Genomic DNA, 17,101 nt, shown 5'->3' with positions numbered 1-17,101 from the left:
ATTGAACCTTAAAGCTGTCGTCTGCTTGCAGAGTTGCAGTTGTCCTGTGAGACTTCGGAGGAACTCGACTCATGGAAAGCGTCTCTGCTGCGAGCCGGCGTTTATCCGCAGAGGGAAAAGGAAGCTGAGGATTCAGCGAATGGCCACAAGGTAAGATGCTAACCCTTTAGGAACCTCAGGCTATAAACACGCTAGGGAGTTTTGCTAGCATATTTGCTCGCAACATAACGAGAGAATGCACATTAGTTTAACCCTTTGAACCCTTGTCTGTTCTTGTCAATGCGTGTCAGTAACCCTGGGCAATTTGTCCAACGATCCAAAGTTTTTAAACTTGCATTAAATACATCTAAATGTGCTCATAATACAATGGTATTTAATAAAACGCTAGCAAAATAGTCAGGCAGCCCACAGCAAATGTCATCAAACAAAAAAAAACATTACTTGACCATTATCCGGGCTAAAACTATAAAAATTGTACGATTTTAAATACTTGTAAAATAATTTACAGTAGTATCACATCCATTGAGCACATGTTCATCATCATTTCATGACTAAACATATATTGGAAAATTATAGTTAGTATCATAAAATTCTTTATCTGCATCACAATCATTTATGACCTACCAACAAATGAGTTGTATGGATTTTTTCGCGATATCGTTCTGGTAAAGTTTGTTATTACGACGAGGGAAATAGATAAAGATATTTTGAAACTTACAAATGGAAGTGAAATGTCTGGTCTAACATCCTGTGCAAGAATTAATTTGATTGGTTTACACTGTTACTTAGAAACAGCTTTTGTAAACAAAGCCATGTGAATGCTAGGGTTCCGTCTGCACCCTACGCAATTTTTGGGTATTTTTGTTTGTAGAGTAAAATGTAGCAGCTTTTCATTGGCTAACTTGGTTATTTTTACAAACTCAGCTTGACTGTTAAAATAAATTTGAAAAGTGTTTCTTTACCTGATCGTACTGGTCGCTCTCTCGCTGTTTCGACAAACTTCAATTTAAACTGTTTGTTAATTGCAGTGCAGTTAACTACGTTTTTTCAGTAGATCAGTACATGTAGATGTACTGTATGTCTACTAAATGTACAGTAGACCAATCAGCAAGCTAGATGCTTAGTGAGTTTTACTTCAGCAATTGTTTGCTGAAAGTAAAGGGAGTTGGGAGTTGTTCACCCTTACCTTATACTAGTTTTTATCTCATCGCCCATTTGCGGGTCTGCTCTATACTAGGTGTGGTTGCTATAGCAAAGGCTCTTCAGTTTGTAGATGACTGCTGAATTTAGTTTTGTAGCCTTAAAATGTCTAATTTGTACAACGAATCTTTTAGTTTGGTCACAAATAGTCTGAATATTGGGTGATAAGCATTGTGGCTTGATCGTGAATCGTTTGTGTATCTGATAATGCGGCGCCTGATAGCGTTTTTATTCTTACAGCCATCAGAGGAGAAGTCTCTCGACCCTTTGCTTGAGCGACAGGTGGAGACGATACGTAATCTTGTTGACTCTTACATGAAGATCGTGCGGAAGACGACGAGAGACATGGCTCCCAAGTACATCATACACCTTGTCATCAATAAGGTTAAAGACTTCGCAAGCTCAGAGCTTGTATCGCACCTTTACACGGCGGCCAATCAGGAGGACCTGATGGAGGAGTCCGAAGAGGAAACGAACAAACGAGAGGAACTTCTAAAGATGTACCATTCTACAAAGGAGGCGCTCCAAATCATCAGTGAGTCGTCTTTTCTTGTTTCTCTTAGATCTCACCGGTAGCATCTCCTCCGCAGTTCATTTATGTCTTGCATTAAAAATATGTTGGAGTTGTCTTCTTTCAGTTCTACCGTTCATTTTTGTAACAAAGCAAAAAATCTATTTCAAAATTTTTTTCGTTTTTATTTTATTATAATTATTGTTATTACTGTGACTGTTTCAATCTGACTTGATGACCCATACAGATTTGGCTATTCCGGTCTTATAATATGTTTAGTTTCTCTATGATTTCTTCTGTTCTGTAGGTACCAAGGCTATGCTTCTTAACCAGGTTATGTTGTTGTAGCCTAATGCACCGCTTTGGCTACTTTCATCTTCCAATTTTCATAAAATTTTGTCGGTCTAATCTGGTTTGCTCATCGAGTGATGATTTATCATGAGAGGTTGTCAAGTGTGTACAAGTGTCCATAAGTGCTTCTGTCCTGTAGGTGATGTGAGTACACGCACTGTCAGCACCAACTTGCCCCCTCCTGTCACCACCGATTGGATACAGACCGATGACTATGGCAACAGGGGTCCCTCTCCTGTCAACCACAATGCCCCTACCATGTGAGTTCAAATACTAACATAAGAACCCTACGTCAAGTTTGTCTGCTTAATGTAGTAGTTGCAAATACAGGTTTATATATGAGCTTTTGGAGTTGTCCATCTTTAATCTTGGTGAAACTCATAGCTGTTACACCGACTATAGCTATAAAATGATGCAGCTAATCTACACGTGATATCGACAAGCAAGCTCACTAATAGACTATCGACATCATTCGGACGGTCCTGACATCAATGCTGGATATTCCCGACCGTTAGTTGGTATAGATGTTCTCTTACATTTTTATTGAACGAGAAAAATATTCCGAATGGTGATACATTTGTCAGCGCTGACGAGTCGATCTGAGATACAAACATTTGAAACTGGATTTTTTCGATTAAGGCTCATTTTTGGATATTCACAGGTGCATCGGTTACTATTCTGGCAGCTTAAGTTTTAACATCTCTCTAGCCTCAGTTTTAACATCTCTCTAGCCTCAGTTTTAACGGTTCTCTAGCCTCAGTTTTAATGGCTCTCTAGCCTCAGTTTTAACGGTTCTCTAGCCTCAGTTTTAATGGCTCTCTAGCCTCAGTTTTAACGGCTCTCTAGCCTCAGTTTTAACGGTTCTCTAGCCTCAGTTTTAACATCTCTTTAGCCTCAGTTTTAACGGTTCTCTAACCTCAGTTTTAATGGCTCTCTAGCCTCAGTTTTAACGGTTCTCTAGCCTCAGTTTTAATGGCTCTCTAGCCTCAGTTTTAACGGTTCTCTAGCCTCAGTTTTAACATCTCTCTAGCCTCAGTTTTAACGGCTCTCTAACCTCAGTTTTAACGGGTTTGATCGAGTTATTTTGAGTTGAATTGTCATCTCGCATCCCATAAACAAATATTATTTCCATCAGGTTATTTGCTGATCGTGTTCATTCGCGTTACCAATTCATATTGTATTTTATTTGGTACTGAAAAAATTATTACGTGATTATTATTATGGTTCACAATTTTTAATGTCTGTAGTTGGAGAATTCAGCCAATAAATAAGCACATTTCCTCGGCTTGAACTGAGGAACAGATAAGGAGTTGTTTACTCACGGCAGCTCCTCATTTTGCATGAGTCTGTCATTAGATATTCGAAGTGGTGCATCACTTGCTGCATATTTTGCTGCAGGAGGTCTACATCACCAGCGCCCAGCACAAGACGACCAGCTCCTGGTCTGCCCAACAGGCCAGCTCCTGGCCCTCCTTCACGCTCAGCCCCAAGCATTCCAGCGCGGCCTATCTCCTCCGGCCCGCAAGTCCTTGCCAACTCTGTTGGCAAGCCTAACTCGCATCAGGTCAACACAGCTGCCGGCATGGCAGCGGGAATGGCGAGTTCTTCGGGTAGTCTCCCACCACCTCTCATACCGACGTAAGTAACTACTACTTTACTACTGCGTGAAGTGCTGCGCGTATTTTAGCCAGTCTACGCTTGCTTGTTAGTCCATGCTTGCATCGGTTCATCGCTCGTGTTTATCATTCTATCCTCGGTTATTTGAAGCTCTTCCAGTGCGGCTGCAGATCTTTCCAAGTAAGTGAATATATTGTACCACCTGCTCCATAATGCTTTGCGCTCCTTTTTTGGATCTTAGGCCATAATATTTACACCTTCTACTTATTCTCTGCCTTGGGTTATTGCACTAGCTTGTAATCTTGCCGTATGACTCGGTTCAAGGTCAGAGATGCATGCTATGTTGTCTCCCCTTCTTCCACACAATTTGCTCTTTCATCTCTCATTTTAATGACATCGCTCACTCCCTGGAGAGGGTACTACATGTAGATGAGACTTGTGTATATTCGATGCAGGACTACTTGTCGGCTTCTCCCAAGATACCACCAGCCCCTAAAATATTCATCACCGACTTGTAGTGTAGGTGTCAAGAGATATGACTTCTGCGACCATGCGTTGATTGCGTGCTATTCCAAATTTCTTCCTTGTAATTCCTAATAGTTTCTAATAATTCCTTGTAATGCCTTGAAATGCTGGCACCCTAGAGTTACCTGTCACCTAGTGTCACTTGCCACCTAGTGTCATTTGCCACATAGTGTCACCTGCCACATAGTGTCATAGTTTATGTCAGTAAATCAGTTACTTTACTGACTTGTGAAGTATGGCTAGTGACATGGGTGTTTGTACCAGTAAAATATTTGTTTTTAGTTAGAAAAATGAGTGAGTTGGCTTATCTTAAAATATCCTGAGAACTCCTGACAATGCACAACATTGTGTTCAATTTTTGTTTACTGAGACGTGTGATTGGTCAGTTATTAGCTGACTCCTAGTTTATTGAGCATTTATTCAAATGGAGGTTTTCTTACCCAATGCATGGCAAGTATGACTTGGTAGTCTTCTCTGGTTTCTGGTACCTCCTTTGTCATACACGTGGGGCCGGTTAACCACAGCTTCGGGACTTTCTCTAACCTAATGCAGGCAATCTAGCATTTAACCATCTCTCTGACCTCATCTGACACATCTCGGCAGCAGGTAGCAGGCAGCTTGAACTAGCCTTACTAAACTTGATATGACTATAGCCTTTTTCTTTGCCAAGTCCTTGGCATGGTATACTGGAAGAGTAGTTGGCAAGGCACGTTACTTGTGTAACACCCTGCATATGCAACATTCTATCTCCTAGGAGAAAGAACTCATTTTTCTTGCCAAAATAATTTACAACTCTAGCCTATGAGATAAATGTGAATTTTCGAAATTGTCCCTTTTTTTGTCTTTGGCATAGTCAAGGTCTTGTAACATTATTTCCTCTGCGGTGCAGGTCTGTCAAGAAGTCTCAACCTCTCATCAAGTTCTAGGTTGGTTCTCGTGTAAGCTTGTAAGTTGTTTGATAGTTGTCTGTCTTTGACACTGTCCTTGAGCAAGCACTGCTGAAGTAAAGGTCAAGTTGTTAGGCTGTTGAAATGCCAACCCGCTGCCTTTACTATATCTGTTGTTAGTTGTAAATGCTGTGCATTATGATTGGCTTAATAAATATTTTATAACACGCTCATGACACGAATGCCATAGTAAAACATCACTTATTCGAATTAAAAACAATGATCGGAACTTTAAAAATCTATGCACCACAATATCTCTAGTCCGATCTGGAGTCATCAGGCAGTAATGTTGAAGCTTTTAGCAATACATCATAAAAAGTATTTAGAAGTAGTTACATAGTTTTCTCCACATTGTGCAGATTACTCCAGTGGTGCTTGTTCAGGATTTTGTGCTAATTACTGCACATATTATTTACCCAATGATTAGAAGTGGCTTGCTATATTGTATTGTGGCCTCTGCTGACTACAATAGTGTCAGTTGATGCTGCCATCCTGCATTTGTGACAGCTTATAAATAAAGACGCATAATTGACAAATCAAACTGCATGTGAGAACGTATCGCGGTTGGCCAAGCCTTTTTTTAATGATGAAAATTTTGCAAGGCGTTTTTGACACTACCTGTTAATACTATCATTTATTGAAACCAATAGTAATAATCAATAATAATAATCGATAATAATCTTTGGTATCCTAGAGGCCTTAGCTTTGTGAATTTCCTAAAAAGAGCACAAACCACTTTACCATTGGGTCTCCAGTCTCACCCTGGCGAGTATGGTTAGGTGCTGTTGTATCTCTTGTAACGAAATCAGGGTTTATGTTTTTTTGTAGATGTGAACTCGTTTGAAAAATTAAAAAATTTAGGTTGAAAAAGTCAGTATGAATTAGAAAATATGAAAATACAATTTTATTCAATAGTATTCAAAATATTTTTGCGCTGTTTACGATTTCCGTGGCAAATACTCATTGGGTAATGCTCTGACTATGTGTAACCTCTTGTAAATAAAATAAGAAAATGTTTTCGCACAACTATAGTAATCTTGTATTTGTAGTGGTCACTCGATTGTATACTTCTAATGGGGTGTAAGATGAACTTACGCAAAATTTAAAATATTTGCATTTTTCTGTCATTTATGATTGTTATTGATGTTTGAGGTGATCTGACTGCCATGATATTTCAGGATCAAAATCAACCAAACTTGACCGCGGTTAAAACGATCAGATCAAGCGAAAGTGTGATTATGACATCTACAGTTGCAGAGAGACTGACAGAATAGATACGCACAACGCTGCAACTTGAAAGCCATAACCGATGTCAACTGTCGCAATGATAGCAAATAGTGATGTCATTTCGTTCATGTTGCTCTTCCGAGTGTTTTAACCGCAATCAAGCTTTGTCGATTTTAATCCTGAAACATCCTGTCAGTCAGATTACCTCTAGCATCAAAAACAATCACAAGACATCATCATAGAAACATACTGATACTTTCTAATAAAATCTACTGAAACTTGGTTCAAATTTATCCTTAACCGCTGCCTATTCACATGTCGGTGAAATGTATCTGTAGAGGCTCAAAGTTGGAGATCAAGTTAAGGTGTCCGGTATAACTATAAAACCAAATAAATAATAATGGCTAGTGGCAGCCCTTTTTTTGCATCCTTTATCATATATCTTCTGACAACCAATTCATTCATTCATAGGACTGTAGTACCACCCGAGGATGAGTGAGTTGCTATTGTCACTTATCATTTACTGTTTGCTCATACTGTTATATGATTGTTTAGTTGCTGCCTCGCACCGTCGTTGCTGAGTCGCACGAGTGGCATGCAGCGTTAAGTGCTCTTTATTATTGACAGTAGTTAAACTATGGAGCGTTGTAACAATATGTTGTGTTAGTAATATTTAGTTTGCATTATGAACTGATGACAAGGTTAGCGGCTCAGGAGCTTGTCTGTCGTTGTCAATGTATCTAGTAGCGTTTATTATATAAAGGCCAGGACACACAAGCCTGAAATAGGGTGAAAATTACCAGGAAATTCGGGCCTATGATCACTTGCCCGGCATTTTTGTGCGAGATCGACACGCTGAACTTTTTTCTTGTCCGTAAGTCGAAATGTGTTTTCAGCAGATGAAATTAACGCTTCAATAGCAAAGGGATCATACTGTTCCCTTTGCTATTGTATCAGAGAATAGGATCGTATTTTTAGTCAGGTCACACCTTTTTGGTCAGATCGGAACATTCAAATCTATAATTAGGATCCCAGTTATTTATGACACAAAATATTGGCATTACGTGTGTCCGGGCCTTTGGTGTTTAGCTAGACACAAGCTGTTGCTTTTCACAGGTACCGATAATGCGTCGGCACAATTGGTTCAAGGCTCAGCCAATAGATGGCTTCTAGTCTAAGCAATTGCATCATGGGTAGTTAGAACTTACGAGATGTTCTGTTAATTTACCTTTGTAGAAGACCAGCCACTGCTTCCAACCCACGTATACCAGGTCGACCAGGAGTTCCTGCACGACCTCAATGAATGGAATTCTATATTAACTATCTATTATATAAAAATTTATTTATATTAGATTTCTTAGGAGCAAAAAACTGCCGGAGTCTAGCGCATTCACCAAGATCTTTCAGTTGAGATCAATGAACTATAGGTCATATTGTTGAGTTGACTTGACTTGGATGTCATGTGACCTGAAATCTCTTTCTGTTCGTGTGAAAATCAGTATACACCATAATTCAAGTTTTCCATGAACTGTCACACCAGCACATATATCGTTGTAATCAGCTGAAGTCATCTTAATCCACGTGTCTAGTCATAGAGTTCATAAAATATTGTTTGCTCCATGGTTAATAGCTTGGTAGCCGTGACGTAACACCAAGGAACAAAATGTTATTGGAAAGTTGCTGATAGTTTTATATTTTTTCATTGTCAGTTTTATTTTATAGAGTATAGTTTCTATGCATAGTTTATCAGTTTTGCACAAGCAGCCCGCGACCTACTTATGAAATGTTTGGTCATTATGTAACTTTGTATTGGCTGCTGTGTACATAGCAACAGCATTTATCATACCAACTATTCTCTGATGTTCACTTATTTTGTTGTGTTGTATTGAAATACAATCGAATTATTTGGAACTCTCCCATGTCTCTTCTAGCTATAATATTTACTATAATAAGATCAGTGTACATTTTTTTGAAGCCACACTAGTGCGTTAGGAAAAACATTGCACTGCACAGGAATTGGACACAGATATTTTGGTTCTCAGCAAATCTTACTACTACCCTAGGACACTTATGTATTCGCCTCATCTAACTTTCGCGTTTTCGCGGAATCATCCTCTCGCGAAAATTTCATGAGCGAAACTAAATTGTCATAACGAACGAGCGAAAACGCGGAATTAAATAGCTTTGTTCATTGATAGTCCAAGAAACAAATGGCAGCAAGCAATAAAATTGCATTATCGATTCCGGCTACACAATTTTACCTACGGTTCACAATTACAAACTAGTTCCGAATTGGAAAATATTTTTTTACCGGTGAACCGAACCTGAGAAATCTAATTATGTTTGTTTCACTGCATTTATTTTCACATCACTATATTTTCGCACTCATCAGAGCTGCGAAATTAAGTTGCAGCGAAATTTTACTCTGTATGCTACGCACGAAACTAAATACTGGCGAAATATAAGTGTCCTAGGGTATTTGCGCCACTCGACCCGACCACCTTTCGTCATCTAATGATATTTGAGCAGATAGTTATTAAATATGAATATTCTCTCACAGCGCATGGGACTACCTTCATAATTCATACCATCTATTGTTAGATTATTACAGTTAAATAAATATCACAGCTTGTCTGAATGTTCAATATTTAATAAGCGTCTTTCATAAGTCACACACAAATGAGCATGAGTCACTAGAAACTGCCAGAACAGTGGGGTTAACAGCAACATAAACATGGGGATAGACCACTCTTAATAATACAACATCTATCTGTCTGAAGCCAAGCATGTGATTAAAAAAATTGACTCGCTTGATAATAAAACATAAATGTTTGGCTTAGCAGCCATGAACGCAACGATCTGCGTCACTTGACCACCTTGCCGAATCAAAGAATAATTGTGGACATAGCTATTACACTGAAATTCCTTAATTAATACTAAAAGTTGTATATTTATGTTCGCTTCTATTCAAGTCTGTCACTTAGCAACGCATTATTTTGCTGGTTTTCTCTAGTAGAATTACTGTGTCAAGCAGATTTTCCAACATAAAAGTTACTAAACTAATAATTGTGTAGTGGTATATCAGGGATGTCATGTTGTAAAGGCAACTGCCGTGTTCCCCTACTGCTCCACAAGAATCAAACCACTTGAGTATGATGGCAAAGATATATATTTGATAAATGTATATTTATAATACAACTCGGTGTGTGCGCTTACAATGAATTGTAAGCAAGAGAATGCCAGTGGATCTGTCTTTTGTTGGCTTGGGTATGTAGTCCTTGCGATGCACGGTAAGGATTGACTCAGCAACCGACCCAATGGTCGACCTGGTGGTTCTACCGAATGCGTTCGTCTGCTTGTCCTATCATACCCTTGGCCTCGGGCCCAGCGATCTGCCGCCACATGTTTGCTGCAACGTTTTTCCTGGCTGACGTCAGTTGCATAATTAGAGTCGTACAAAGCCCAATGGGTTTAGTTGTCATTAGTCCTGACTGATACTTTGTGGAATTCTAGCAATCATTAGGAACAGAATGGGTCTGGGAATTGCCCTGTAATAAGTCTGGGAGTTGCCCCCAGAGTGGGTCTGGGAGTTGTCCCAATAGTGCTATCATTTGTCAAATATTCTGCCAGGGACAGGTCCCTCTTGCCATGATCTTATTGAAATGCTTGGATTAGACATCTTAGGAGTTTACTTACGAGGCTACTGAGGTGATTTTTTGTTTCTTGCTTCAGGCTCTGTCAAGGTTGTTTCCCTTAGCACAAAAGCAATTTATGACTGGATACCCTTTCTGGTTATCCCATAGTGGGAGTGCTGACCATTATAACATGGTCTCTCCTCGCGCGGTATCACAGCTGATATGATAAGACAATGGAGAATGATATTGTCTATAATAATAATGATATATAATATCTAATATAATAATCTACTATAATAATGATATATAATTGTCTCTTGTTGTTACTTGCTAGTAAATAAAACACTCCTAAAGGCTGATTCACACTATTATATCGCTGTATCTCGGTGTTGATTCCACAATACTTCAGTGATGGTCAATGATAACGATGTTCAAACCATCACAAACCTATCCTGTTTGCATCAGTGACATAGTGCTCTCATTTTTCTTTTTAAATGTCCGCGAAAAAGACTTTTTGTTTTTGCATTACTGAAATCAAATACTAGTCCTGCAGCCACTGTCATAAACGGAAATAAATAAATCACGCTATCGGCAACAGCGAATTACCATCGCTGAAATGGTTCAAATTTGAAACGCGGTCATTGATGCTTGGCGAAATATCGGGTAGGTTTGACAGCTGCAAACTTTCTCGATGTTGCTTCATCGATGCCATCGGCTTACGGTTCACATAATCGACGATGAACGCTGAACGGAAAACATGGACCTACGGCGGCGATATAGTGTAAACCAGGCTTGAGCCAGCGCAGGATTATAGTAATAAAATATCATGTGTATTATCAAAGATATTCTGTTAGAAGGCTGCAGACACGCAAGGCTGTCTATATCCGTAACGTTGTAAGCGCATGAATAAAGGTAAACAGCAATAATCACCAGCCTATTCATACATATTTGTATAGACCTTTCTCGACAAAACACCTTCACAGTTAATCAGTCAGCCCTTGACGAATGCTCGCAGTATCTGCGCTGCTGCCAGTCAGTGATTATCCAGTCAGCAGAGGCTTAGCACAGATATCTGCCTGCATAAGGTATGTGGCTGCCTATTTAGTGTTACCATACTGTTCTGTAATAACCACCTACACTAGTTGGCTCATTTTAGCAAGAACTGAGTTCTACAACAAGTTGGTACGCAGCATGGAGACCATATCGGTAGCGTATTGAGTACTGATTTAGTTGAGCAGCAACTTGGGGGATGTCTGAGACATGCTAGTAACTGCAATGTTAATAGTACAGAAAGTAACACTTTTTACAAACATTTGTAAGCGTGTATTAACGTTTGGTGCCATGCATTAGCACTGGTACCACGTGATAGTGCTTGTTGCATGTGTTAGCATTTACCACAATGTTCTCACACTTGTTACCATGTGTTAACAGTTATTTACTGGTGGGAACACTTGATACCATTTATCAACATTTATTGCCACTTGTTGACATGTGTCAACAATTATGACGGTGGTGCTAGCACTTTTTACCAAGAATCAACATTTATTGTTACTCATTGACATGTGTCAACTGCTATTACTCTGGTAACACTTGTTACTAAGTGTCAACATTTATTGTCACTAGTTGTCATGTGTTAACAAGCTTTTTCCATTCCAAACTGTTTTACCTTTGATCTGGTGTGGTGTGGCTAGTTGATACAAGGTATTCTTTATATAGCTTTGCACACACCTTTTGGGCTCTGGCCACTAGATTAAGTTTTAGTATGTTTTTAAGGAAATTCAAACAATATTTATGGGCCTACGACTAGTATATTCTGAGTACTATATATGAATAGAGACAGGTAGCTGTTGCAGATACAACAGAGCTTCTATAGAATATAGATCATTAAAGTAGTTTTGAGATTGGCAGTCAGCATTCCCTAAATGTAACTCCAAACACAGACTCACAGGTTTCCTCTATTTGCTGCCAAACATAAAAAACATGGACAAGCTGCACATTTTTAGAACGTTTTAGAGGTTTTCTTAAAGGACGAAGTTTTGGTATAACTTATAAATTTTAATCTTAGCTGCAGAAAAGCGATCATAAGTTATTGGAGTATGTTGACAGATGACACCTGCTAGCAGATGCTATAATATAGCACCTGCTAGCAAGTGTCATCTGTCAACATACATTGTCAACATTGCATTGCCATATTATGACAATGCAATGTTACGTGCCCTCATAGAATGAGATGTACACAGCTAGTATGTTCTATTAACTAGCTGTAATGATAGGTACTGCTTGGACTGTGCTGTAACAGTGCACAAGATTTGCTCATGACGTCTTCTCTAATCAATGTTTGGCATTGTTTGACCTCTGACTATCAGCAAGCTCCATTGAATCTCTCCAACTTATCAAAAATTCTACTTTTCTTATTGTGAATAACCAGCTCACAGGTAAATCATAAATTATTTTTATTTGGTTGTTTTGCTTGGCAATAGGTAGGGATTGTAGATTTTAAAGTTTTATGAACTACAGTCAATGTATGAACTGTATGAACTGTCTGTGAAATGCAGTAAATGTTACCAATAAAGACATAATTAGGCGTAAGCATGAGAGGGCTATTTCTAACACTTGCCTATTACATGTTTCAAACTATCTTGATGACTCGATGGCTCAGTTCTGTGGATAAAATGCAGAAAGTTATATAAGAATTTCTCTGTGATAAGTAAAACTTACAATCATATTTTTACCTTTATTCGTATCAAGATGTTTATAGCTTAGGAACTGCTCATGCAATTTTGAACCAATTAGCTTGAAAAAATACTTACTTTTGGTTTTTCAAAAAAGCTTCATTTAGTTTTTGCGACATATCGGAATTCCTCTCTCATGCTATTGGCTGGTCGTTGAATTCAGGCAAAGGTTCTGTTGATATCTTTCTAGTTTATGTTCCAAAAATAGCTCAGTAGAAATGACGGGTGGGTTCATGAGGCAACCCATCTTGGAGATAGCTATCTTGTAGCTCTTTCTTTAGTGGTTTCAACACACAAAATTTATGAGAACATGGCAGACGATGGTAAAACAAAAAAGCTTTTACCAAGAAGTGCTGCTTGATCTCTCTCGTAACTTAACCCTGACTGGTTAATTAGTTTATTTGTGAATCAATTTTGGTTGTTTATGCTTTAGTTCAACAGTTTCAGCGATCTTGCGTATTTTCAATAAAATACTTCTAGACTAAATTTGCTAGTGTGCATCTGTTACCGTAACAAAAACAATCATTTATTACCGAATCATCTCTGATCTCCTAAATGCTGACTTTGAATAGTATAACCGGCAGCAATACTTATTTCAATTCAAATAACTAACTTTTTATACATTTTTTAAGTATAGTAGATACGTAATTCTAGACAGAGTTCGTACTAGACAACTCTGTGTGTGGTTTCACAATATAATGTCATCAACTAGCATGCTACTAGTTGACTAAGCAATTCTCATACGCAAACAGTCAGTCAGGAGTGGCGCGGAGCAATCTAGCAATTGCATGCATGTATGTATTTATTTGTATCACTTTTTATGATAAAAGTGTTGTTTAAGCTCTGCATGAGAACTATTGAAAACTACAAATTTATATGAATATATATAAAATAATAATAATATATTATTATAATAATAATTGTAAAACTGATGCTAAAAATATTTTAAGCGGTGGTTTAGAATTTGAACACATACTGAGTGAAAGAACCATTTGCCAGAGTTTGTGCAATACACTACGATACGGTATGATACGCTATGATACGCTATGATACGATACGCTACAGTACTGTACGTGGGATCTGGTCTAGTGTGATTCATCTCAGGTTAACATGATTTGGTGGGTTGAAAGATCAATAATAAATTTGCATTAGTTTTTAGACATTTAACATTTCTAATTGCCCAACTATAATAACATTCTCTCGCATTGCTTCCACTTGTTGATAGCTAACTTATTTTGGAATAGAGAACATATCTTGCTGTCACTATTCTCATTGGCTAAGACCAAAACTCAATAAATCTGGGTGACAAGGTGGAGACTGCAGAGAGGAGTCAGCAAAAAATAAAAAAATGAAGAGGTGTAACCAACGAAAGGACAAAGTCAATCAAGGTTAGAATAGTCGGAGGTAGGGAAACGGTAGAGCTAGTGAGGAGATGAGGACAATAAGAAAACTGAGCCAATGAAGAGGCGGAGCCAATGAGGAGACGGAGCCAGTGATGAGGCGGGACAATGTCAAGCTAATGTCAGTCTTTCCTTAGTTAACTGGTTTTTCCAGTGACGCGCTAGAGACATTGAAAGAGTGAATATTTGAATCAGTGAATATTTGGAGACGGGACTTTGTTGCTTATTGCTCTAGTATGTGGTGGGCTAGTTATGCCCACCACAAACTAGAGCGAGCGACAAATCAGAGCTGATGAAAAGGCGAAGTGAGTCAAGGTACGCAGGGATAGAGTCAGGAAAGGATGGAAGACGGTAAAGCGATAGAGCCAATGAAGAGGTGGAGCCGATGGATAGGTGGAGCTAATGAAGAGGCGGAGCCAATGCTGAGGCGGAGCCAGTGATGAGGTGGGGCCTATGAAGAGATTCTGCTAAAGAAGAGATCAGACCTGTCAATAAGGAGGAGCAGCTAGGTATGAGCTGGTACCCGTGAAGATACAAAAGAAGAGGTGGAGCCTATTAATGAGAAGGCGGAGCTAGTGATGAGGCACCGCCTGTGAAAAGATGATGTCAAAAGTAGGTGGAGCTTATCAACGAGGATGCAGAGCAAGTGATGACGTGGTACGCATGAAGATATTATGTTAAGAAAGAGGTGGAGCTTGTCAATGACGCGGCGGAGTTAGTGATGATGTGACGTCCCTGAAGAGATGATGTAAGTAAATTAGCAGGTGGGGGCTATCAAAGAAAGGGTGGAGTCAATGATGAGGCACTGGCAATGTCAAGCTAAAGCCTAGTTCCCATATACGCCGCAAGCACTGGCGACAGCACCGCAGGCTATCAACAGTGAAATGTGAATTTACGCGCCGAGTACCGCCGATAGCTGCCGGCGATCAACGCAAGAGTTTAGCGCTGTTCAAATTTCTTGATGAGCCGCGGGCAAACCCTTTCAAAAATGCACTGTACAGGTGAAGGTCAGTATAATCGAAACGGCATGGAGAGCGAACATTTTTTGTGCCATTATTAACGATACAGCTTTATGTGAACCGAAGCCACCAAGCCTAGCGTCGCAAGTGTTTTGCTGCGCAAGATTACCGCCGGGGTCTCGCAATCGATATGGGAACCAGGCTTAATGTCAACCTCTCCTTTATCTGCTAAACAATGGACACCTGATGCCACTTGTTTTTGTCGAGAGTATAGATACATGTTAAGAGACTACAGATAGAACCAGCCATACATTTGAAGCTCTTACCGGCAGCTATCCAATTAGACGACTCTATAGACAGGCAATGATCTCATGACTCCCAATAAACATGATAGATGAACAGCAAGCCTCTCGAGTTGATCAATAAGCCTTTATTGATGGCCACCGGTGATTTCTAAGCAAGTCGTGTACGAATCACTACGAACTGTTATTTCCAGGCTATTAACTCTTTGGACGAGTAATTCTGTTTGTATATCTATTATATAAGCTTATTGACCTCCTGTAGCATGTGACATTCACACGGCTCTCCGACATCGAGTTGCTTGAGGCTAACATCTTTATTAGTGTACAACGACAGCGCATGCCTTAAAATATAGAAATGGTTTTAAAAAGAACAAAAGAGCGGAAATTTAGTCATCAGTTCATCGATCTGAATTTCTAAGAAGCTGCTCGCTATATATGAGATAACTAAGGTTTGAAGAGTAAACACAGGCAAAGACCTCCTACAGACCAGCATCTAGGTGTCAGTATTCTCTCCCTCAGCGATGCGATCGCTGTAAACAGGTTCATGGAGAGTGAGTCGTTGTGCTGCCATACTTGTTTATTTCTAGCTGCTTTTGGAAAAGAGCATATGTCACCATGTATTTATCTCGTGTGACTTTTCAGCTACCAGTATTGATAGCTGGGCTGACATAATACGTATTTGATAAAGAGTATTTGCTGCCCTTCGGATATTAGAAGCCTAGTATCCTTAAATCTGTTCTCTCTAAGATCCACATGTGTTTGAGAGTTTTTATTTCTAATGACCCAGGGCCAAAGGCGAAGTACGCTACTAGCTTTTATGTACTATTGTTTGGAAACCTTACCAACGGAGCCATGATATTTACTTATAGAGATCTAGTGTAAATGTCATCACTCCGTTTTGTGCATTTTGGCATTACATTTTATTCACTTATCGTCAAATCTGAATGTAAACAGTATTAATCTTGTAATTAGTTATATTAACCTAGTGGTCTAGTGGTCTAGAGCGCCTAAACTTGTAAACGTGTAGAGGTTGGTGGTTCAATTCCCAACATAGCCGCTGGTTGTGACAAAAATGATATTCAATCTTAAATTGCTCCCTGCAGCCTCCAGTCATTGAGGTTCCTTTGCTGCTGGACTCAAACACGCCCAGCCAAGATCACAGAGCCATTGCTTGTATTACAATGCTCTCAAAACATGTACAGCTTTTGCTTGTGATAAAGCCTGGTTCCCATATACGTTGCAAAGCACTGGCGACAGCATCGCAGGCTATTAGCGGTGAAATAGGAACCTAGGCGCCGGGTACTGCCGAGGACTGCTGGTATTTGCCGGCGGCATCGCAATAGTTTAGCGCTGAACAAATTTCGCAAAAGGCCGCAGGTAAAACCTTCCCGAAATGCAATGTACGGGTGAAGGTCACCATTATAGAAACGGCATGGCGAGCGAACGTTTTATTTGATTACGCGATTATGTTTAGCGATGCAGCTTATATGACTATACAGTTTATATGATCCGGACATACGGACATACGACAATACCAAGCATACTTGATCTCTGAGAGATTGCTTACAGTCCCTATCAACAACCAAGGTTTTCTGTACTATAATATTGCTCATAAACTTCTAATAGAAGTAAATAAGTTTTTTTAATGATTTATTAACCACTATTTAATTACAATCATTTGTCAATGAAAACAAT

The 17,101-nt window shown here is 39.2% G+C and overlaps 1 protein-coding gene across 8 annotated transcripts in view; it reads left to right on the top strand.

The window, feature by feature from the left end:
* LOC137397927 (dynamin-1-like) overlaps positions 1 to 8,289 on the top strand; it is a 36,449-nt gene extending 28,160 nt beyond the window's left edge. For 5 of the 8 annotated variants that reach the window (XM_068084016.1, XM_068084012.1, XM_068084011.1 and 2 more), the window contains 6 exons: positions 32 to 150; positions 1,441 to 1,735; positions 2,202 to 2,322; positions 3,461 to 3,700; positions 3,830 to 3,859; positions 7,615 to 8,289. In XM_068084016.1, the coding sequence (XP_067940117.1) occupies positions 32 to 150; positions 1,441 to 1,735; positions 2,202 to 2,322; positions 3,461 to 3,700; positions 3,830 to 3,859; positions 7,615 to 7,681 (872 nt within the window). In that variant the 3' untranslated portion in view covers positions 7,682 to 8,289. Of the gene's footprint in view, positions 1 to 31; positions 151 to 1,440; positions 1,736 to 2,201; positions 2,323 to 3,460; positions 3,701 to 3,829; positions 3,860 to 5,093; positions 5,196 to 7,614 lie in introns of those variants that run through there. The other 3 variants (XM_068084010.1, XM_068084015.1, XM_068084013.1) reach the window with 3 other exon arrangements.
* The last annotated feature ends 8,812 nt before the right edge of the window (positions 8,290 to 17,101 follow it).

This window comes from Watersipora subatra, chromosome 6, assembly GCF_963576615.1.
Source record: "Watersipora subatra chromosome 6, tzWatSuba1.1, whole genome shotgun sequence".
NCBI lineage: Eukaryota > Metazoa > Bryozoa > Gymnolaemata > Cheilostomatida > Watersiporidae > Watersipora > Watersipora subatra.
This window is presented reverse-complemented; position numbering and strand designations above follow the sequence as displayed.